At 46.3% G+C, this 24,466-nt stretch overlaps 1 protein-coding gene across 2 annotated transcripts in view; it reads left to right on the forward strand.

Annotated features, from left to right (window-relative positions):
• CRHR1 (corticotropin releasing hormone receptor 1) overlaps positions 1–22,064 on the forward strand; it is a 133,934-nt gene extending 111,870 nt beyond the window's left edge. For both annotated transcript variants that reach the window (XM_090044137.1, XM_090044138.1), the window contains 4 exons: positions 7,262–7,347; positions 13,483–13,618; positions 14,084–14,125; positions 19,012–22,064. In XM_090044137.1, the coding sequence (XP_089900263.1) occupies positions 7,262–7,347; positions 13,483–13,618; positions 14,084–14,125; positions 19,012–19,152 (405 nt within the window). In that variant the 3' untranslated portion in view covers positions 19,153–22,064. The remainder of the gene's footprint in view (positions 1–7,261; positions 7,348–13,482; positions 13,619–14,083; positions 14,126–19,011) is intronic.
• The last annotated feature ends 2,402 nt before the right edge of the window (positions 22,065–24,466 follow it).

A 24,466-nucleotide genomic window follows, 5' to 3' on the forward strand; every position in this document is an offset into this window, starting at 1 on the left:
TGCCCTGCTTTTCATTTTTTAGCCCTTAGGTAGTTAGACCATTTTTAATCTTTGTCAATTGTGCTTGGGTTTGTATGCTGCTCTCCCCATGACCTCATTAATGGAACAGCAGTCAGGAAGGCACTGGATTGAACCAGCAGCCTTCAGCCACCAGCTCCTTCTCCTTGCCTGGAGGAGCCCAAAATCCTCTTTGCACTTCTCTTCCTTTTTCATTCGCCTTATCCTGATTTTCTTTCACACCTTTTTCTACCCTTCTTCCCCTCTCATTTTTAACTCTGCTTCTCCAGGTCATTCTGTGTCTCTGCCCTCCTCATCTCTCTCCCTCTTAAACAGCCTAGATTAAACATTTCATTTCACTCCAGTAAAGTGCTTTGAAGATGATCTATGCAAAAGTCTCATTTCCTGAGCCCTATGTATCCTGTGTGCTGGATAAGACAGCCAGCATGGGAAAAACAGTATAGGTGATCACATCACTAAAGACCGTCTCATAATTAGACTGGATCAGCATTTATCTTCAAAAAGCAGGGTAGGGCTTGTCTATTTTTTAACTGAAAAATAAACACCTACCCCGCAAGCCCTCCCTGCCCATCCCCCCCACACACACTTTTTCCCAGAGCTCTGGAATTTTAATTGAAACAGATTTTGAAAATCAAAATTTTTTAACCAAAGATGCTTGTCTCCCAGTTTTCAATTGTAATTTTTCATTAAAAAAGGAACATTTTGAAAAAAAAGGCAGTTTTGTTTGCCTGCTTTAAGGCTGTATGAGCTACCTTAATGTAGCCACTTTTCCTGCTTTGAGTTGTTCTTTTTGATACCTCTTCTCCTGAACTTTAACATGATCAGTTGAGCGACTATTGTGCTGGGTGTTGTGCACACTCTGAAACAGATGTGGTCCCTGGCTTGCAATCTGAGATATGCAATGTCCAAAAGGCACCAAAGACAATTACTGTAGATACAATTTTTATTACAGGGAGCATCAACCATCATAGAATCTTAGAGAAGTAGGGCTAGAAGGGACCTCCAGAGGCAGTATCATCTCTATCCAAACCATCCTATACAATCTGTAATCTAGACTCTGCGTCAACTCTGATACAACATGGACATAACACCCTAACTTGCCACAGGTAAAGCAGGGGAACCACGGCAACCAATGTCTTGCTTCTGTAAAGGTTGTCAATATATGCTCAGAGGATCCCAGGCAAAGGGCCACACCTCCTGCTACAGAGGAAGGCAAAACCCCCCCATTGTCCATACCAGTCTGACCATGAAATAAAATTCCTTCCTGACAGATACAGCAATCAGTCTAAACCTGAGCAATGGAGCAAGACCCTCTAGCCCAAAACTTCCAGCTTTTGTCCCAGCAGGAGCATTGACATACCCCAGTCAAAATCCCCAGCTTTGGCTGTAGGATCTGAAACTTGGGGCACTCCTGCACCAAGCCCGACACGTGCCCAGAAGAGGCAGTGCTTTACTTGGACCTGCCTTGCCCAACATCTATATAGATTGAGTGCTTTAATGGGGCTTTTTTGGCACTTTTATCTAATAGCTGATTGACTTAGCTTTAGCTAAAAGTGCAAAAAAGCCGCACGGAAGCGCCCAGTCTATACAGAAACTGCAAAGCTGTGTCAAACTAATGTGTTGCTTCTTCCAGTAAAGCGTGTTTTGGGGGATGTTTTTTAAAATCTGCAAGCATTCAGGGAAACTTCAGATGAAGCCATACACCAGAATTACCATGTATCAACACAACAGACTTCAGCTGTTCCAGTGAACTTTAGAAGAAGAGACAATTTAGGAAATCACAGGAGACTTTGTCTAACTTCTGAATCAAGTTGGCTGAAGAATATTCCTCCCCGTCACACTTTTCCTTGCACAGAACAGTGGTGCTTGCAGCATGCCCCTCAACACTCTCACACCCACGCCTGCACATACATGCAAAAGATTTCAACTTTTTGCACAAAAAAATAAAAAAGCTTTGATTTTGACTGAAAGGTACAAACAATGAGGATATTTTCACCTTAAAATTGTTAATTTTCAGGCATTCAGATTTCTAGCAATATTTTAAAAGAAAAGTTGTCACATTTCACAAAGATGTTTGCTAAGTTTAAAAATCTACTTTTCTGTTGAAAACAAGTTTTCACAATGAATTTACAACCTGTGCTTCCTCCAGCCTCAGAAGCTCAATCTGAGATCTAAAAACCCAGCAGGCATCTTCCTGCCCCTCTTTCACTAGCACCAGCCATGCTTCACACCTGGGTCTTAAAAAGCTTTTGGTTTCTGCCAGCAGTACCACCACTAATCTCTTACAAAACCAAAGATTAATAGAATTTATTCCAGTAATTTACAAAGAAAATAAGGTATTTGTAAACAATTCGCTTCTTAGTGCACAGTTTTGTAGGCCTAACGCCAAGAGCATAATTTGACATGTGAAATGGGATGCTGAAGAGCATGACAAAGGAAAGGATCAGGCTTGAGTGTCAGATCCCAGAAGGAGTTGGCATAGCCATTAACCTAAAAAGATACCTTTCTGTTTGTAAACAGAGCCCATCAGATGTGAACACACTGAGTGAGCATCATCATGCAACCCCACAAGGTGTACTGCATACACTTAAGCTTTTCTTTCACTTTCCTCTGAAGCCTCTGGTGACAACAACCTTCAGGCAGGCAACTGAAGTGCCCAGAGCAATTGGCTGCCTCGAAATCGTCTGCAGGGGACCCCCGTTCCCCCTGTCAGCGGGATCAGCTGCAGGGATTTCCCCCACACCAGCTGCTGACTGGTCGCTGGTGGGGCATATGCCCCCCCAACTAAGGCAACACCAGTTGCCCATGGTGTTACGCCACTATTTACAGATGAAGTTTTTCAACTATCAGCCTTGCTTTTAAGGCTTATTTCTCACTGAGTGAATTGTATCAGGTGCTTCCTTATTTTAAAAAGAAGAAAACTTGGCAAACTTGGCTTGATAATTACCTAGCTGGCTTGATGGTTACCTAGCTGGGGTCATATGAGCCCAGTATTCTCTCCTGCCCAGGGCAGGGGTCAGACTTGATGATCTACTTAGGTCCCTTTGAACCCTACATCTATGAATCTATGAAAACTAAATTATTGTAAGGGACTGTCAGCAGCATCTGTCATGAGTCTGTCCCACCCCATCAGGCTGCTGCAACTAGACCAATGGAAGCCATGGGGGCCTTGGGCAGTGGCAACACATAGTGGGTGCATGGTGGTGCACGCAAATCCCCTGAGAGCACTGGTGCACCCCCTGACAGCAGCGTTCCTGTGCAGGAAGGCAAGCAAGAACACTGGTGCCCCCCCCACCTCCGAGAGCGCTGGGTGGGGAGTGTGGGCACCAAGAGAAGCAGTCCCCCTGTGGCCAGTTGCACTCATCCAGAAGTGCCAGTGGCATGCCGCTACCATTTGCAGGTCAGCAAGATCACCCTTGTGGAACAACCCCCCCCAGTCAGCAGAATCAGCCATGGGAGGGACCCCCCCCCAGGGTTGCTGACTGTCCATGGGGGGGGGCAAGTGCCCCCCCTGACTCAGGAGGCACCAGTTGACCATGGCCTTGAGGAATGGTTACATGAGGAGTCAGTTATGGCTTCCAGGCACTTAAGCAGCTGCGGGAGTCACCAAAGGAGGTGGCTACTAGAGTACTTCCCACAGTAGTGACTGGACCTCCTCTACTTGGAACCGTCTCCATCTTTCACAGTCTATCTGCCTCTCTTCTCTGCCCCATCCCCCTCACCCACATCGTATCCATGCCCCCATTCCCTTCCCTCCTCCTTCCATCTAGAGGATCCCCCCCACCAAAATCTCCACCTGAAAAGGAGTGGCCCTTTGCTGCCTTCGCATCTTCACTCAGTTGGTGTGTTCTGCTCTTCCCTCACCCTAAACCTAAATGGTTTTTCTATTTAGACAAGAACCACTTCGCAGGAAAGATTGCCTGCTATATCATGTGTGCACTGCAGTGCCAGCCAGCAGGGCCCTCATCTTGCTTGCTCCTGAGCCAATAGCTTCATAAACAATAGTAATAATAAACAACCCAATAACTGAAGTTGTACCAGTCATAGTAGGTGTTGGGGACTCTGTCAAGATGCTGAAAGGCTGCCTCGGTGACTTTCTGTCAGTGACCAGAGTACCCTAAAAGCATTTCACAGTTTGCTATAGCACCTAGTCCCCTAAGGTTCTGGGTGATCCAGAGCCTGAGATAAAATATCACCATGGGTAGTAATCCTACCCATGAGATGGCAGACAGCATGTGCTTGCAGACACAGCACATGCTTTGCCATTGGATTACAAATCATCCTTCTGTAGTAGTAGAGTATCAGAGATCAAGACTCCAGACTCAAGGAGAGTGAGTGTTCTCTAGTGGTTGGAGTCATGTTTAGTGATGGAATAGCTAAAGCATGCATGTTTTGCCCTACTTGTTCTGAAAGGCAGCATGACTGAGTGGATAAAGTGGGAAGCTGCTGCATGAGATTCCTGTGCTCCTTCCAGAACTCTGCCTAGAAAAGATGCTCCACTGGGACCTGAAGCCTTGGCCAGCAAGAATATCATATAGTTATACAAAAGTAGGGCTTGAGGGGACCTCCATAGGTCATCTTGTCCAGCCTCTCACCAGAGACAGTATCATCATTCCTGTCTAAACGTTCCTATACAAATCCATTGTCCAAATGTTCCTATATGAATCCATTGTCCAACCTATTACTACAACTACACAGTCAATCCAGACACAGCCACAAGACATAGCACCCTAACCTGCCACAGGTTAAGCAAGGGGACACTTTGCTCACTCCATTTTTCTGTTTTGCATGCCAATGTCATGCTGCTACAAGGGTTGTTGAAAATACGCTCAAGAGATCCAAGGAAAAGGTCCATGTCCCCCACTACAGAATAAGGCAACCCCCCTGCCTCCCAGTCTGCATGAATCTGACCATGGAGTAAAATTCCTTCCCGTTCTAAAATATGGTGATTGGTCTGACCCTGAGCTAAAGGGTAAAACCTTCTAGCCAGGAACCTCTGGGTTTAAGTCCAAGCAGGAGCACTGGCACACCCCAGGCAAAATCCCCAGACTTGGCTGCAGCCAGCCCCCAATGTTTCTGAAGAAGGCACAATGCAATGCTGTATAGAGATACCCAAAACTGCTCTGAAAGGGCCAGCTCTAGTGCTGGAAACAGTATAACCACATGAACATAGCACCCCACCCAACCTAATATACCCTGCTTCAGGAGGACTTGAAGAAGCACCATGCTAATCCTACTGTATTGCTTTTGGTGCTAAAGCTAGCTCAGGTACCACTATGTGGCTCTGCATTGTACCATTCAGACATACCCTAAAAAGGCTGGCATCTGCACAGAATTACAACCAGCCTTCAGTAGCAATAACAGTAGAGCTCATGAGCTACCAGTGTAAAGCTCAATCCACCTTCCTCTGACTGTAGAGTATTTGGTGAGGTCCTTGTCCTGCTTTCCTTCCTTTGTCCCATAGTTTAACAACTAGAGGAACCAGTCGTGTGTTGTACTCTACTCTGGTGACTTTCAGAGCACAACCCTGAGATAACAGCACATAATGTTACTAATTTGGGGTTTTGACTGCATGCCCGGGATGTGTCTTCCCTGCAGCTATGAATAATTGCAATGTTTTCAGCTACACTCATTCAGCACATACAGCTTCATGTTGTAGTTGTTCTCTTTTGACCTGGCCTGTGGCCACCACAGTTCACTGAAGAGTGTGGGTGGATTGTTGCTGTTCTTTGTTTATCAATGATGCTTGTGGCTCTCCTGAGCTAGTTTAGGCCGAGGGTCACTGCTCTTCCATTTTGCTGTCTTGCATCCATTAACTGCCTTTAGATCCTTGCCACATCCCTGTGCTTCATCATCTAGCTGCTCCCCTCCATAGTCAGTTCTTTGGCCTGTTGCCCTCTATCCCACCACAGAGCACAGTCTGCAGCAGGTAGCCATCAGATTGGTTGCTTCATCCAAACCGTCAGAATGTTTTCCTCGCTGCTGCTGAAGTGACTCTCTCTTTCAAATGATCTCTTCTGAGTGCCTTTGTTCTGACATAGTCATGACAGCTGACTGCAAGCAGCCTGTAGTGATCACTGAACTCAATAAATTCGCAGGCGTGTATGAATGAAAAAAACGTGCTTTAATTGTAGAGAAGTATGCAACATATACAGAACCTTTGTCTGTCTCTCAGTAACTGGGCACATCTACACAAGACGCAACTGCAGTCGTTACTGCGCATTTATTTAGTACTTGTAATAGCAAGTACTAAATGAACGTGCAGTAACCAGAGTTGCTGCACAGTAGTGCTGGCAAATGTCTTTTAAGTGACACTACTGCACAAGCCTAATAATACTGCACAGTAGCATATTAGCACTGTCCGTGCTATGACATGCTATTGTGCTGTATTTTTCAGCTATTGTGCAGTCAATATCTCATGTCGATGTGCCCACTGACTCCTAACTAGCTGCTCCATAAGGGCTTGCCCCCCAAGTCCCAACTCACTCACTCTCCTGTTAGGGAGCATCTATAAATTAGAACTTCTATCACTATACTGCTGTTGGCAACATTTCACTCCAAAGGCCAGCAGTGTGATTGTGCCAGCTTTCCTGAAAGTCCAGTTGCATGCAGTGTCCTGAAAAATCCAGGTTACTAAGAAAATATGGGTCTCAAGCTGACCCTTTTCATGCCAATCCTAGGTGCAGTGTGGGTCTGGGTAAACCCTTCCCACTGCTCTGACCATTCTGCCCTATGGATGGATACCTGCTAGGGAACAGAGGGAAACCAAACAGCAAAGTTTACGCAAGACTGAAAACAGGATGTAGGTGTCCAGGGTCTGGGAAGTCAGCAGATACCTTTACTGTTCCACAGAGTCTCCCAAGATCTTTTATGAGCTGTCATCCAGAACAGGACACTTTCTCCCATAGAATCTTCTGGGGATTATTGACAATAGTGTAACTAGGGGTGGGTGACTGGGACGCTAGTTCCAGGCAGTGATTTAGAGGGTATGCCAGAATGGGAGGAATGGGAGCCCCTGTGCTGCAGCAGCAGCATCCCATGCTATGCAGCAACAGCAACCAGGGTCTTTGAGTTTCTAGGATCAGTAAGACACACATACAGCCACATGCACTCCCTAGTATCTCTGCCTAGGGCATAACACATGCAACATAGACCTCTGATTGTTGGCACGACATATGGAGGCATAGATGAGGTGCAGGAGGTGTTTCTGTGTTAATGAGTCTCCTTCCTTTGTCTATTCCAGATCAATTTTATCTTTTTATTCAACATTGTCCGAATACTCATGACGAAGCTCCGGGCCTCAACCACATCAGAGACCATCCAGTACAGGTAGCAGTGAACACTGGGGAATACCATAATAGCACTGTAACAAAGTGCTTGTCCAGAGGGTGACCATGATGCCCCCTGGTGGTCACATGGCCCTAACCTGTTCTGCCCTTGTGGGGAACCCTCCCCTTTGCTCACCCACCATGCCTTGATGTTCTAGTCCTTTAAAGGAAGGGAGGCTGCCCCAGGGCTTTCCAAGGCTGGCCTCACTCATTGACTTGCAGGCTAATCATGTGTCTTGGGGTACCCACATATGCTTGTCAGGGCCCAGCCTTCTCAGCCTCAGCCACCTCTTTCTATTGGCTGGTTCCTATGGCCTTGGCCCACAGCACTGAACCTGGCTTCTGGGTCCCAGCCTTGTCCTGGCCCTCCTTGGGGCTTGTCTCTGCCCAGTTTCTGGGCTCCAGCCTCTCCAGCCTGAAACATTGCCCGGCTCTGGGCTCTCTGGCTCTAAACACTGCCCCGCTCCTGGCTCTGCTTGCTAACTCTGCCCCCAGCAGGGCTCAAGACAACCATGTGCCCCTAGGGCACTACTGAGACCTCCAAAAACCACCCTTCACAGTCCCCCCATTTCTACCTTCATGTCCTAGAGAACAGCCATTCCTCACTTCCAATAAAACTAGCCAACCTTGCCCAAGGACTGCAGAGATTTCTCTGGCAGTCTGCTTTTCATAGCTGTATTGTCCCCACCAAAGCCTCCTCACAGTAATGCTGTGGGCTCAGTGGATAAATACACCCAGTGGAGTCAAGGGTGTTTGTTGTAGCCATGTTAGTCTAAGCATATAGGCAGACAAGGTTATTTGGGTAAATGTTATCTCTTTTATTAGACCAAATGAATAGTCGGAAAAAACTTTCCTTGCAAGCTTTCAGGAACAGCAGACTCTCCCTATGCCTGAAGAAGTGTGCCTGTGTCTGAAAGCTTGCAAAGAACAATTTTTCCAACTATTCAGTTAGTCTAAAGAAGATATCACATTTACCCGAATAAACTTGCCTGACCTCTGCAGTCAAGCATTTTGACTCAGTCCTTCCTCCTCTGTTGTAAAAAAGACCCAAGCAGCTCACCACAGGAATCAAGCCAACAAAGTCTGTGTGAGCTTCAAAGACCACAGGCAACTGGCTGTGAGAGAGTTCATCATTAGTCTTAGTGTTACCAGCAAAATGCTTTCCATTCCTCCCACATACCCTGGCTCTCCTCATCTCAGAGATGACTGTGTTTCAGCAGTGCCATCTCTGAAATACTTTGGAGCACTCCTTAATGCAGGGGCAGGCAGTTATTTTGGGTGGAGGGACACTTACTGAGTTTTGGCAAGCCATAAAGGGCTGCATGACAGGTAGCCAGGGGCAGATAAATATTAATTTTCTAAATTGTTTAGGGGCCCCACGGGACGGATAGAATGGCCTGGTGGACCACATCTGGCCCACAGGCTGCATTTTGCCCACCCCTGCTTTAATGAATGTTGTCCACCAGTTCCTAGCTGTTGTCAGCACAGCTGGGCAGAAAAAGGATATCCAACCCCTCTAGCCAAGAAAGAAGTATCATGGGATGGAAAGGGCCAGGACTGCGGTGTGATAGGCTTTCCAAAGGACCTGTCTTAGGACCACAGGCCTGGTTGACTACCATTTTAAGAAGTCGAAATGACTACCCATTTTAGGAGCAGGGGTCTCAGAAGTTCCAGCCAGAAAGTCTGTGTTTGAAATCGTCTAAAGGGAGCATAGTAGCTGAATAACTGTCTTTGCAAAAGCCTTCCCCAAAGGGTCTGACCTTCTGCTCTCTGAAGCTGGCCATACAAATCCTGGCACAGAGGTGAGAATTAAATTGCTGCTTGGGAGCAAAACAAAGGACAAGCTAAGATAAATGAATCAATGCAGCCCAAACACCTGCTGTCCCATCTCAGGGGAGGAAACAGAGGGTGTCTTTATACATGCTCCAGGGATTGTGGGAAGGAGGTTTCTTTAATTAGAGAGGCTCCTGGGAGCTGCTCTAATTAAAGTGCCTGCAGCATCTTCTGTATTCGATGTCCTGCACTTCAAAATGGCGGTGGGGGGAGCTTTAACTAAAGCTCATTCAACAAACTTTAGTTAAAGCACCCCTGCTGCCATTTTGAAGTGCAGGGATGCTGAGTACACAAGAAACCAAGGCTGCTGGAGCATGTTAATTAGCACTCACCAGCAGCCTCAATTCAGCAAGTCTGCTCCAACACGAACTAACTAGCACACATCAGAGCAGGCATCAGGCATATGTGTAGATGCCCAGAGCTTTCTTGGGTACATGGTAGAGCTGATTTACCCTCCCCTTTCCAGATAGCATTTTGCAAAAAAAGAGTGAATCTCTGAATCCTAAAATGCCAGCTGTCCTGCAGGAAGGAAAGGTCTTTCTGTCCTTCAGTGAAATGGACTCTTCCTGTAGAGGCAGAAGGAGACTTCCTGAATGTACATAGTGTATGCTTGAGAAGATGGTTTTGCACTGCTAGAACTAGTTTAATTGAACCTCTTTGCAAATAATGAATAAACATACTTTATTAGTATTGTTAGTACAGGTGGTTGGGAATGTTTCAGCGTTCCTTCACCTGCAAAGGCCAGCTTTTCAGAAATGAAACGTTTTGTCAGAGTTCAGTTTTGAATAAATTTTCAACTTGGAAAATAACTGAGGGAAAATGTAAAACAGTCAAAAGAAAACATTTTGAGTCACCCAGACTGAATGCTTCTGAATTTTTAGGTCAGGAAAATTGTCAAGATTTCTACCTGTTTCAGGACAGGGAAAAACTGTGATTTCCAGAAAATATTTGTGGGTTTTGAAAACTTTGTAATAGTTTCATAGATCAGGGCAATTCAATCGCTAAACATCCAGGGGCTGCACATCCCACTGGCCACATCGGTAGAGGCTGCACACTGTATGGGCCACCCCAATGGGAGCCATGGGCCTAGGGCTGGACACCATGTGGACACCTGCCCTCCCACCCCTGCACCCCACACTCACAAAGCTCCAGCCTCACCCCTGGTCCCCACATTGTGTCATACTACACCACACCACCCCTTGGGGTGGGCACAGAAAGCAGAAACCAAAAGAGGCAGGGAAGACTTGGCTCTAGCTGCTATGGCAGCTGGATTGATGTGGGGGAGCAGCAGCTGGGTGGGAGCCGGGGGGGGCCATAATTTAACCTCCTCCAGGCTACATGTGGCCCACAGGCTGCAACCGGACATCCATGTCATAGATTATAAGCCTAAAGGGACCATTGTAATGTTCCAGTCTGACCTTTGTATAGCACTGGTCTTAGGACTTCCTCAAATTCATTGCTGTTTGGGTTAGAGCAGGTATTTTACAAAAAAAAATTAGCTTTTCACTTGTAAATTTCCCAGGATGGAGATTAGTAAAACCATTGGTAAATTGCTCTACCCGTTGATGTCTTTCAATGTGTGCCTTATTTCTAGGCTGAATTTGTATAGCTTCAGTTTTCAGTCACTGATTCTTGTTATACCTTTATCTCCTGGACTGAAATGTGTTCTACCATTCAAGTGTCTACAGAAGCACTTATGCACTGTGATGGAGCTCAACGGATTGAGCTCATTGGGCTACACAAGACACTGACTGTCTAGTAGCTGAATAATACTGAGCAGTAGCACATCACAGCACAGACACTGCTAATACGCTACTGTGCAGTATTATTAGGCTACTGTACAATAGCATCACTTAGAAGACGTTTGCCAGTGCTACTGTGCAGTAACTCCAGTTACTGCACATTTATTTAGTACTTGCTAATACAAGTACTAAGTAAATGTGCAGTACTGACTGCACAGTAGCATCTTTTATAGATGTGCTCAGTGAGTCTTTCACTATGAAGCATGTGCTTCTTGCTCTCCAATTTACCAGTGATTTTCTTGAGCTGTGGACGCCAGAAGTGGATGCAGTTGTCCCACTGTCAGGTACATAAAATCAGAGAAAGGTAGGACTGGAAAGGATTACAGAAGGTCATCTAGTTCAGCCTGCTTTTCAAGGCAGGATCTTCTAAACCACCTATCTAAACTTTCCTAGACAAGTGCTCGTCTAACCTATTACTAAAACTGTACAAACTCCCCTGTCACACAGCCACTAGGCACAATGCCCCAAAACACCAAAAGTGCTCTAATTTACGATTGGTAAAGCAGGGGGATGAGGGCACTGCCAGTATACTTCCACTGCAAGAACAAAAAGTATTTGTTAAAATACATTTGAAAGATTCAAAGAAGAGTGCCAGGCCCCCCCAGCTATAGAGAAAGGCAAAGATCCCCACACTCCATGCGTATCTTACTGTGGGGGTAAAATTCCTTCCTGATAACAAATGTGATGATTGGTCTGACTGAGTAAAGGAGCAAGACCCTCTAGTCTGGAACCTCTGGGTTTTTTAAATGATGCCACCTCTATACTCCTCCCCTGTAGTCCCCTCTTTTTACTTCCAAAGGTTGTATTTGCCCAGCTGGCCACAGCATCACACCAAAAGCTCTTACGCAACTGATTGTCCACTTTGAGCCCTTTAGTCTGGTTCTCCAGGATTAAGTCCCACATGCTGCAAATGTAGCAGGTATGCCTGGTGCCTCAGTATAGGACATTGCATTTGACTGTGCTGAAATGCCTATTGCTTCCTTGCCAACTGTTCCAGATTGCTCTGTCAGTGGGCTGACCTCTTTGCTATTTGCTGCTCCTCTAATTTGCGTGTCTGCAAATTTCATCAGCAATGATTTTGTGTTTTCTTCTAGGTCAGTGGTAAAAATATGAAATAGCTTAGGGCCAAGAAGTGTGGATCCCTACAAGAAAGAGACTGACTTCAGGTCCTTTCCCCAATTACAGTTACACTTCAGACCCATCAGTTGATTTTTAATCCATTTAATGCTGTGTTGATGCAGTGTTGTTCTGGTTTCCAAATCAAAATACACATGGTACAAATTCAAAGGCCTTACAGAAGTCTAGATCCATTATATCAGCCTATTACCTTTATCAACCAAATTTCTAATCTCATCAAAAACAAACATCAGATTAATTTGACACAGTTTATTTTCTGAAAGTCCAAATTGATTGATGTTAATAATTTTATCTGCTTTTAATTCTTTATTAATCAACTCCCCCACTATCTGTTCTTTAATTTCACCTGGGTTCATTGTCATGTATCCTGCCCAGTCCTAATTATCATGTTCAATTTACACGTGGAGAAACTGGACCACAGAGAGTCATAGGGTGTGTGTAGATGGAACGGGAGTTTACTTCATTCTAAATTGAAGCAGTGGGTTTTTTAAAACACTACTTCAATTTAGGGAGAAGTAAACCCCATGTAGTGTACGCCTGCGTCTTACCTTTCTCCTCTCCGGCGGCAGGGAGGGGAGGGCGAGCTGCCAGTGGGCGGAGTGGTCCCTAGGCTGTGGGGAGGAGGCTGGTGCTTCCCTCCACAGCAGCAGCACCCCCTTCCCTCCCCCCAGGTGGCACCCACGCACAGGCACCCTATTTGGGCAGTCCAGGGTGGCACCACAGCCACAGGGGGAAGGACCAGGTCCTCACACAGCTCATGCAGGCAGGCAGACTCCAGGGGGGGAAAAAAAAAGATCAGGTGCAAAAGCATTTAACCCACTTCAAAGTGTCATGTACACATGCCCCTCGTTTCATCTACACACACCCATAGTGTCAAACATGATGACTTAAGTTTACGTGCTTGCAATCCACAGTTCTACACTATGGTAACTGGCCTGATTTTCAGATGCACTAAACATACAGTGTGCCAACAACTTCAGAGGGCATCCTGGGTGGTCAGGACTTGTATCTGTCAGGACATTTCTTTTGGGGCTGTCAGACCCTCACCATGTGCTCACGTTTGAACCTTCTGGCCTAAATGAGTGACATAATGAAGCCAGTAGTCCTGGCACTGCTGCCTCCATCCACTTCCCACCAATAATTCTAGCATCATACAGAACAAATAAATCCTTTCTAATAGGATGAGACAAGCTCCTTCTCACCCCACCTGCCATTTATGCTAATCTGATTCCTTCTTCTTTATCCATTAGGAGGGGCTAAACTCAGACTCACATGCCTCCAATCTGCCAGTGGGTGGGAGCAGGGGAGGTCTGCTGAGGTCTGCTGCTGTGCTGATGCAGCTCACCTCTGTACTTTTTCCTCAGGAAAGCTGTGAAGGCCACGCTGGTCCTGCTGCCATTGCTGGGTATCACCTACATGCTGTTCTTTGTGAACCCCGGGGAGGACGAGATCTCCCGCATTGTCTTCATCTACTTCAACTCTTTCCTGGAATCCTTCCAGGTATGAGCTGTGGCAGCTGCATCACCCCATTGGCCAGACCCACGACATATGTACAGCCTACCAGCACCTCTCAGGCCACATCAGGGTTCCAAGAGATGTGCCACATGTGTGAAAAAGGGGCCCAGAGCTGTACTGGAGTCAAGAGCCTTGGGCTGTGTGGCAGTGATATGCAGCTTCATCCCACCCCAGTCCTCTGGAATCACTGCTAAATTCCATGAGAAACATCTGAAATTGCAAAGTTAAAAATAACTCTGATTTAGCTAGGTGTAAATTGACTCTGCTTTCTCCATGCCCAGGGACATCCTCCAACTGAAGCCACACCCAGAGCCTTCCAGGCTGGAGCCAATCCATTGCCCTACCCCTAAGGCTGGAGCTATGCCCCCTGTCCACCTTGGGCTGACTCCACGCCAAGGATTTCCCTCAAAGTTTGTAATAATTGTGGTTCTTATGTTTCCTCCCCACCAGGGCTTCTTCGTCTCTGTCTTTTACTGCTTCCTGAACAGTGAGGTGAGTGTCTTCTCGGGGATCTGTGTCTTTCATTTCTGCAGGTTCCAGGCAAAGTTCTCCCAGTGCCTCTCAATTTGTCTGACAAGCCAAAAAATATAGTAACAGGTAGATATCAGAGCAAGGGAGTTATGAGTGACCGGTCACCAGGGGATGCTGAGGCTCTCCTCAAATGTGAAGAAGCAATGACACAAATTTGGCGGATTTAACCTTGTCCCCCATAGGAAGTTATAGTCTCCATCAAAATCAGCACATCCTCTCTCTTGCCAGACCAGAGTCGGATGCCCACCAGCAAAGGCCAGTAGGGTCCTGGGACTGGAAGGGCAGAAGGCAACTCATTAAGAGGAGGCTTCTAGTTCCAGCAACACCAGATTTGTTTCTGAAGAGCTTGCAATTGGTTTATTTACCAATGCACCCAATCCCTGTTTGCCCTTGCAGAGCCAGGAGAGAAAATCCAGTTATAGTATATACTTCATAGACTTGAACAAATTCACACTGGACCAGCTGAGGCCTGACAGCCAGCCGCAATGATACTCAGTAGCAGCATCCCCTGCCTACACTAAATACGGTCCAGAACCATTGCCTGCTTCAGCAGTGCCAGCTTGTGTCTGGTGTAAACATTCACTGGCACATCCATCCCAATCCCTCCATACTTTACCTCTAAGCAGAGCGGCTGGGGAAATGATCATTAGTTTTCATGGGAAATTTAGAATAAATTTTAGCCTTTTTTAATCAAAATTCACCATAAGAATGTGATTTTTTTAAATAAAAAATATTGTAAATATGGATTGAAACCTATTTTCTGGAGGTTTTTTGTTTCAGTGTTCAAAAACCAAAAATTTTCCCCAAGCCTGATATTTTTCACCAAATATGATGAAAAATGATTGGTTTTATTGAGAAATTTCAGCAAAACAGACACTCCTATTTCCCTGCCCCATGCTATTGTTTGCAAACCATTTTTCATTGCCATTGATTTTCATTGTTCAACCAGCTCTTAAATACATCGGAGCAGTGGGTTGTTTTGGTCAATGCACCAGTGAAATGTTATGATACTTCAGCCTAGGGCTGTCCAACTCACAGTCTAAGGGCTGCCTGCAGCCCACAAGGGGTTAAATTGCAGGGTGTGGCCTCCTACCCTGGTGCCATTCCCCCCACCACTCAGGTGGTCTCTGAACTCTGGGTGGGAAGCATGGAGGGGTGGGGCAGGCTGTGCAATATACTGCAGTGTACCTGGGGAACACCTGTGCAGCATGGCACAATGCAGTGGTGGGGTAGGGGGTGCGCTGGTGGCACAGGACAGTAAAGAAGGAGTGCCAGCAGCTCGATGAGGAGTCCATAGGCCACACTGGTGCAGCCCCCAGCTGCTCATCAGTTAGATAGTCCTGCTTTAGTCCATCGTTGTGATGTCACAACAAGATTGTCTGATGTCCCCACAGCACATTTTAGCCTAATAGGCAAAGCCCCTGGATGAACTTCATGCACACATCCGAATGAGTTGCACACATCTGTTTGAAGACAGGGGTCACTTCACCAGACCTTGTGAGTTCTGACCCCAGACACTAAGCTATTAGGAGCAAAGAGTAAAGGAACATGCATGGCATCTCTGGACTGATCATTTATGCTTCTCTTTTTCATACATTTCCCTGTGAATGCTCTCACACCTTTGCTGGCTGTAAGGATTGATAGCTGGGTACAAACAGAAAGAGCAAAGCCCAGGGGATAAGGAACATAAAAAGCCTTTTACAACACTGAGGACCGTGACATCTCTTAAGTTTATTCTTCACTAACTTTTCTTCAGGGAAACATGGATTCCAAGCCCATGACCTAACAGTCTTGTGTATGCTAAATAATTCAGCCATCACTGCTGCTTCCAGTTCTTACTTAAATCTCCCTTTATGGATTTTTTTAACTATGTTATTATTCTTTCCAAAAACTTTCTTTGAAAAAAAAAATGGTTCCAGCCTTGCTACAAAGGAGCAAGATGGCCTGGTCAGTAAATCAGGGAATCTGTTTGTGTTCACCCACTCCATCCAGGTGTCATGGATTTTTGTTCAGGCATGAAGGAAGATTGATGATTTCATTTCCACAGCAGCCAATTTCCTATGGTCAGCCATAAAAAGGCTCGCAGAGTAGCAATCAGAGAACAAATAATGTGTGGCGTGTAAAAAGAGCTTCCCTTCTGCAGAGGTGGGCTATTTACCCCCTACTCCTTCTAGCACACCTGCAAAGATTTATTATGACCTCATTCTACAAACGGGGAAACTGGACCAGAAGAAAAAGTGACTTGACCAAGATTACACAGTGAGCACAGTGGCAGACACCTGTAAATGTGACATAACAATGTGGAATTAATGAGAAAACCAAAAGGGCTTGCTGGGAATACTACAAGCCAAAGCTTGTTCACCTCCATGCACCTACATTCTGATTATGTGTGCAAATGTAGCTAAATGTTAACTATGGCACTGATGCAACTTTTAGATCCTGTTTCCTTCTGAATAGCTGCACGTACCCTACTGAGCATGCCCAGAAGGCTCCACTGTGGCAATATAGAATCCCCTGGATAGGCATGTAACTGTGTGTAAGTTCCTGCAAATGTGGTCAGAGAAAAATCATAACTAGCAACTGTTTGATGCTGTCCCATCACGTAGCGAAATAGCCTACTGGTCATGGCACTTGTGCAAAGAGTGGAGATAACTCAATTCTATGCCTCTCTCACCCAGAGAGGGCTTACATCTGCACTTGCCAGCAAAATGCTCTAACAGACAGGCATGCAATTACATAGCTACCCAGGTGATCTTATTCCTTCTCAGCATGGTCAACAGGGCAAGCACCGCTGTGCAGGTAGAAATAGAATCTAAATAGAAATAGAGTATGAGGAAGTATCAGAAATAGTCATGTGGCTCTAAATTCAGCAATGGAGCTGAAAAGGATGGAGGTCTTGATGGCAGGACATGTTGGCTCAGTTGAGAGAAGAGAGGGGAGTAGAGGAGAGGAGGAAACCAAATGTTCCAGAACAGCTGGAATGGGAACAGATCAGAATTTATTCTGAGACCACAAAGGAGAGGCAAAAGGGAAGTAGGTTCTCTGAAAGGTTTTGAAGATGGCTGGTTAGAAATTAGCAAGCCTGTTACATATCTTCTCAGCAAATTAGTCTGTAATCTTGAGGCAGGGCCCAGACTAGTCTAAATTCAAATCTTAGGTAAGGCTGGAAGGGACTTCTGCAAGTCATCTAACCCAACCCCCTGCTCAAGGCAGGATCATCACTATCCAAACCATCCCATACAAGTTTTCAACCTGTTCCTAAAATTGTACAATCAACCCTGCTGCACAACTACAAGGCTGATTGCCCAAGGACACTGAAAGCACCGTAACCTGCCACAGGTAAAGCAGAGGGATGACAACTGTCAGTTTCTCCATCTCTCATCAGGCTTGTGGCAGGATTGTAGTGCATAAAGATGGGTGGCTGGCACTTGTTTCAGTATAAAATAACAGGCAACCAGGGAATAGAAAACCCAGGGAGCCAATAAACTTCTATGCAGTCAGCATGGAGTTGAGAAGCATTGAGATGCAGAAGCTCCCTATGTCCATTGTACTGATCAGGCTTTTAGATCTTGCCCCTGAACTTCCTTTCCTCTGCAAGCATCTGGTCTGTTCAGTGCATGTGTCATGCTTCTGTTGCACAGAGTACAGGTACTCAATGCCAAAACACAATGTATTGGCCTAGCTTGCTGGATGGATGTGAAGGGTTTTAGCTGGAAACCACTATCCAGCAGTACTCCTGCAGCAGACACAGGTGAGAGCCAGGGACATGGAAGGGAGCAGTGCCAGCTAACCAGCAGCCTAACTTCTCCAGGTGTTAAATATTTTGCAGGGTAATGAAGAGCATGAAGAAATTTGTCCCACCACAGCCATTTCATCTTGCCCTCACTCTTTTTCCCTCTTAGTAGGATTCACACTTTGCAGTCAATAAAAAGCACATCTTCAATGTTTTCCAGCCACAGGAGACTTTGGCACAGTAGTTGGTTTGAATTGATGTTGCTGAGATGCAATGTGTGTGGACCATGTCAATAATAAACCCTTTCAAATCATCATTCACCTCCCTTCCAGCCCACTAGACAGCTTTAGATTTGGTGTCTGAGCCACTAACTTTTTTATATAACTCAAGGCCAGATTTATTTCTCAGTATTTCTTTCCTTCTATGCTGAGAGCTTCCTCTTGCACTTCCATTTCTGTTTTTTCACTTCACGATGTTGCATGCAGAATTTATTAGGCTGAATTGTCAAGCAGGCTAGTCATGGTGGCTGGTGACCACTAGGGCACTGAGAATCAGGGCTCCTGGGACTTCTGCTTTTTATAATTGGTTAGAGTAGAGGCATGGGAGTCAGAAATCCTGGGTTCTTATCTCAAGTGTACTACTGACCTGTTAGGCAACCTTTTTTCAAATCCTATGCTGTCTTATCTTAGCATGACGGTCCTTTTCCTGGATCTGGAGGGTTTCAAAATCAGAAGGGTCTACTATGTTCATCCAGTTCAACCTGCGCTGAGGCAAACCATAAAATCCCTGGAATTTGCTTCCATCTTTACTACAAATTGACTGTGTGAGCCTATTACTCTGTGACCCTAAGTCAGTCCCCTCCCACTCTCTGCCTCAGTTTCCCATCTGTAAAACAGGGATTCATGATACCAACTGTCCCTTCCTCATGGGCAGTTGAGAAGCCTAATTAATTGATGTCTGGAAAGTTCTTGAAGCCATTTGGTTAGAAAGTACCCTGCAGTATTATGCTGATGGGAGACTGAAAGTTGGCATGAGTTCTTTCCAAGTCCTTCGGAGACTGTGGTCCAGCCACACAATTAGTAAATTTCCTCTCTGTCCTTCACTGTGTCCCCAGGTTCGTTCCGCTGTACGGAAGAGGTGGCATCGGTGGCAGGACAAGCACTCCATCCGCGCCCGTGTGGCCAGAGCCATGTCTATCCCCACATCCCCAACACGTGTTAGCTTCCACAGCATCAAGCAGTCAACAGCCGTCTGAGACAGGAAGAAGTTATCACTCACAAGGGAGGCAGAGGCTTGCCATAGCTTCTCCTCTGCCATTTGCACTTCAGATTGAGTGTGATGTGTTAGCTGGGACCTTACAGGACAGCAGGAGGCCACAAGCTTGTGAGCCATGGCTCAGCAGAGCCCACTGGAGGAGTGTGATGCTCCAAAGAAATCCTCTGCTAAACTCTCCAGTGGTTGACCTGGGAAACGAGACATCAGAGCAGCTTCTGCTTATTGTGGCTGGCCAGTGGGAGGCCAAGGCATCCATGGCTGTGGGTTTGGGCAGTATCCAGTGGCTCTGAAACAAGAAGGCAGCTGAAGGCATCAGCCTATTTTGGGATCCATACTTTCCCCAGATCTGTGGAGTGACAGTGATTCCCAGAACAGTGACTGCCTTACTGAAGGTATGGAAGGATCCAGCAGATGCCACACTGCACTGCATCAATCCCACTGCTGGGGGATTTGAGACACCTTATGAGTACAGGAAGAGCCCTGATCCAGAGCCTGGGTCCTGATGTGCCATGGTCTGAGATCTTTCCTTCTTCCATGTTTGCACACACTGCACTGCTGTCTCTCAGATCTCATGTCCTGCATACCAAAGTGCTGTAAAAGCCCTGTCTGCAGCACGTGCTAAGTGCATCATATGGGGTTGGGTGACCCTATCAGAAGCTGCTGCGTGCCAGTGGCATTGCTAACCGTGTGACATTAGGGAAGTTGGTACATTTTACCTCCTCAATATTGTCAACCTAAATGCCCTGCAGAACCTCTGCAGGCCCTGGCAACAGGTACATCGCTCTAGGGTATTTTAACCTCTAGTCAAGAACTGCCACTTGGGACGGGAATAGAGTTTGCTTGGTGCCATTTCAGTGTTGCACCTTATACAGCACTAAGGTTACTGATGCTCCCACACTGACCCTGCTTCTGCCTCCATGGAGCAGGATGCCTGTGGGCTACATGCCAGCACCTGCCATGCTGCCTGTTCCAGTGCCAGGGCATGATGCCATGAGGCATGATGTTTGCTAAGCTCTCAGGGCAGCCACTCCTGGTTTGGAGAGCTGATACTAGGACTCCTACATTGCTGCTTAAATTGCCCATTTTGGGGTGAAAGTTGCTTGTTCGATCTCAAGCGCAAAGTTGTGTGGGACCAGTCCCTCACAGCAGCATTGCTGAGTTACTTGTACTCAGGTTCACATCTCCTGAGTTAGCCTCTCTCAAGTGAGCATGGTCACACTTTGGAATAAGACTAGTGATTGTACTAGCGATACTGGGTGGTCAGGATTGCAGCTCATGTGTTGTGGTAGCTCCAGCTGCAGGCCCTTACTCTCAGGACAAGTATAAAGCATCAGTGCACTCAGATGAATACGGGGCTTGTTTGTGGTCAGGACTTTAGCTGGGAGCAATATTCATGTTATAACTGGAGTTAACTCTGAAGCTAAGGCAAGTCCTGGGAGAACCAGAGAACAAGGAGGTATGGAGAGTGGTCACAGCAAGCTGCTGCTGCAGGAAAGACATAGACATGAAGGGGGCAGGGAGATCAGATTCTAGCAATGGGAGCAAGTTATTGTAACTCAGTACATGTGCCCTCTATGACCTCTGTCAGCTGCAAGCAGGAGAGGCAGAATGGAGGTAACTGAAAGGGAAAAGGATTGTTCAGCCCAGAGCCAAAGACATGGTGCAACAGGGGGTGGATCGGGCAGAGCTAGCCATGACAGATCTGGCCAGGGTTAACACTGATTCTAGGGCAGAGGGGGCAAGAGTCCCCAACTGTCTTGGGGAACCCCTTCCCCCTTAGCCCCTCACTCACACATGTGATGAAGCACCTTAGTTTTTCTGTGTCATTAGACAACACAGATTTTAGATACCATATTTTTCACACATATAACATACACCCTTTTTCCCAAAACTCAGCTGCTGAAAATAGCAGTAAGAGCTTTAAGTGAGGGATGAAATACAGTAATAGCCTCTTTTGCAGCTTGAGCCTCTGCTGGGAGAAAAAGACACTTCACATGATGCACAGGGGACCAGCACAGTGAGTACATAGGGCTTTCTAGCAGCTGAATGTGGACCCCTTCTCTTCCACCCTCTCCTTCCTGCCCCAGTAGAAGCTTGTGCTTCAGAATCTGGCTACCCACCCAAGTAGTATAAGGCTATGTACCCAGCTCAATTCAAGAAGATGGGGCAGTTTGGTGGTTTGACTGTAGTTGCCTGTTTTCCCTGGAAAAGCACTGTATTTCTCTGTATTTTCGAAAAAAGATTGTTTTTTCCCATCACTCTGCCTTTCAAAAACAAGCAGGTCTTATTCAGGAGTGTGTTGCATGTGTGGAAATGAGGTATTCCTAAATAAAAACTTGTCCAAATTTGTTGCATGTGGTATGGGCCAAAGTTTCCCCATGAAAGGTGTCCAGATGCCATAAGGAATAAAGGCTGAACTGCCCTCTGGTGTCTAGTAACCTCCTTAAGGCTTCCAGGTCATTTGTGTGGCCTCTTGGTCTTGCAAGGGAAAATCCCAGAAGCGTGCACAGTTGAGGTAGTGATGGCAAACATAGCTTGGCATGGTTTGGCATGTTCTGGACACTGCTACTTTATTGCCTGGTTACTTCCTGCCATTTATTTGTCAAATATGTAAATTAGGACCGTGCATCATTTACATGAAGCCTGCACACTTGCACATCTTTGGCCTTGCTAGTGAACCTCTCTTGTTAGTCACACAGTATGGCAAACATTCCCAGATTTGTTGTGTAGCTTGACCTGAGACCCACGTAACAGATAACAGAGGGATATAGATTGGCAGGGAATGTCCACAGCTTCTTATCTGCAAATGAATTGCAGATGATTTACAAGAAAAATTTAGTGGCTGAAAAGTGAAATCGGCCAGTTTCAGAACAGTGATATGGTATGTTTTTAAAAGGGGAGTTATTAACTGCTACAGCAGGCAGACGTGGCAAATTTACCATCATGCGCTGCCCTTTCAGACAAGCTTTGATGTCTCAGCGCAAGAATCACAGGATGAACATCTCAGGTCTGGGTTGTGCAGGCTAGGATCAGACTGCAGGTCCCTTCAAGCCTTAATGCTGATAACTCTACAAGACTGTCATTCAAAGAAGGATTGCCACAGCCCTCTACTTGGGACCTCTTGAGTGTATATTAACAATCTTTTATATGAGCAGAACATTGGCTGCCATGTTTCTCCTGCTTTACCTGTGGCAGGTTAGAGCATTAGGTCTGTTATGTCAGGGTTGAGGGTAGTCTTATGTAAATTTTAGATTATGGTTGTATGGCATGGTTTGGATAAGGATGATCCTGCATCAGGCAAGGGGTTGGACTAGATGACCTCTGGAGGTCCCTTCCAGCCCTATTCCCCATGACTCTAGGTTGGTGCCCATATGAAGGTTAGGGTATTAGCACCCATACCATATCAGTTTCAATGGGAGTTAGGGACCTAGATACCTCTGAGAGCCTGAATCAAAGTACTTGTCCAGTCTCCAAGATCCACAGAAGCAGAAGACCTTTCTGATGCTTTGTTAGGCTTGTTTGTCCCAGGTGTCATAGAGAAGTAGGGCTGCCTAGAAAATTCCCCTCATCTCTCCACTGTGATGTTGTTTTGAGTCATCCCTGTTCCCAAGGCAGGCTTGATACATTGGCTTGTGACAGTTCAATGTGGCCATACGCCAAAATGTTTCAAGGCAAGGTGTTTCCAGGGAGGATAGCCCATAGCAGGGAGCATTTGTCAGCTGGAATGGAGTAGATCTGGGGGAGGTCTGTAGGTCCCACTCAGCCTTACCCCTCCCCTGACTGTCAGCTGATCAAAAGGTAGATGTGGAAGGGTCTCATATGAGATTCTTTAATGCAGGCTACTCACTACTCGGAAGAGTAGCTATCCTTAAAAAAAAAAAACCCATCAAAAACCAACTTTAATATGAAATTGCAGAACCAGAAACCATCCATTGACTGGATTGTGTTAACCTTTGTCAATGGCATCACTGGGGGTGAGCATGGGTAGATCCAGGATTGTGTAATGGGGAGTATGGGAAATGCAGGGGTGGTTGCACCATTACTTCTAGCCTCCCTCCCTTCACCAGGATGAACAGACCATGCCACAAGGATCAGCAGCTGGAGACTTTTTTTTAAATCCCAGAAGCAGGTAAGAATTCCTCTTTCCCTTCCCATCCATGCTTAACAGCACCTATCCTCCCTTCCCATTCCTCCCTCCCCTGCTCACTGTTGCCACTGTTTGTGGCTGATCCAGGGAAGGGGGAATGCTTCAGATCTACCTCCCTCACTCCCACTGGGCTGTGTGGGAAGCTGAGCTCAACCAGAGATAGGAACAATGGTGAGCAGGAAAAGGGGAAAACATGATGGGAGGGAACATGTTGCTGAGCACAGAGGGGAAGGGAAAACAGGAATTCTTACCTTCTTTTGGGACTTAAAAAAACAGTCCCTGGCTGTTGTTCTCACCAAATGCTCTAAAATGAGGATGCAGCCATGGCAATGGACCGCCTGTGAATCTAGCCATGGTGGTAGGCTATCATACACAGCCTTTACTCTGGGAGTGAGCAAACAGTTCTCACAGGAGGAGGGATGGTATAATGCTTAAAGCATTTGTAGAACTTCCTTTGCAGAAAACAATTCACTCCCAGCCAGGGGTGGATCTGGGGTGGGCCTCGGCAGGCACCACTGCCACCTCCCTTCCCTCCCCCTGCCTTTTGATTCTTGCTCTATTCAAAGTTTAAAGCAAACTGCCCACAGGGAAAACTGCATTTCTATTCAGATAAGCTGAGAGAGTCAATTGATTTTGTAACTCATCGTTATCTACTTGGCTTCTGTTAATCTTTTCCACTAATCAAGCTCTCTTCTACAATTATCCTGGTAATGTTTCTTTGCTCACCCCCAGTGTATCCAGTAATGGCATGTCACTAACCAGGAGCTTGTTCCAGGTGGTTTTGTTCCCAGGGGATTCAAACCCACACCAAGCCAGGGACAGGGCAGAGAGAGGCAGGGTTGAAGGGAAGCCCACCTGTCTGATGGCTTAGGCAAAAAGGACAAAGGCAGGGGGAAGTTGCAAAAGCAAAGCAAAGAAGTTACTGAAGTCACCTGTTCCTGGGTTATGTATTGGAACAGATGACAGAGGCTGTGGGAGGCTGAAGCAGCTACACAACTGGGGTAACAAAGTTGGACATGGGCAATTATAGCCTGTGGTTGGGGGCCCTGAGGGGTGGGGGGACTTATTATTTAAGAGGGGTTCTGAGGGGAAGTGAGTCAAGGGACTTTCTGGGAGAGAGGAGTGGAGTCTGAGGGGTTTGAGATGA

This window comes from Crocodylus siamensis, chromosome 4 (genome assembly GCF_052110815.1).
Source record: "Crocodylus siamensis isolate JL-2025a chromosome 4, ASM5211081v1, whole genome shotgun sequence".
Lineage (NCBI taxonomy): Eukaryota > Metazoa > Chordata > Crocodylia > Crocodylidae > Crocodylus > Crocodylus siamensis.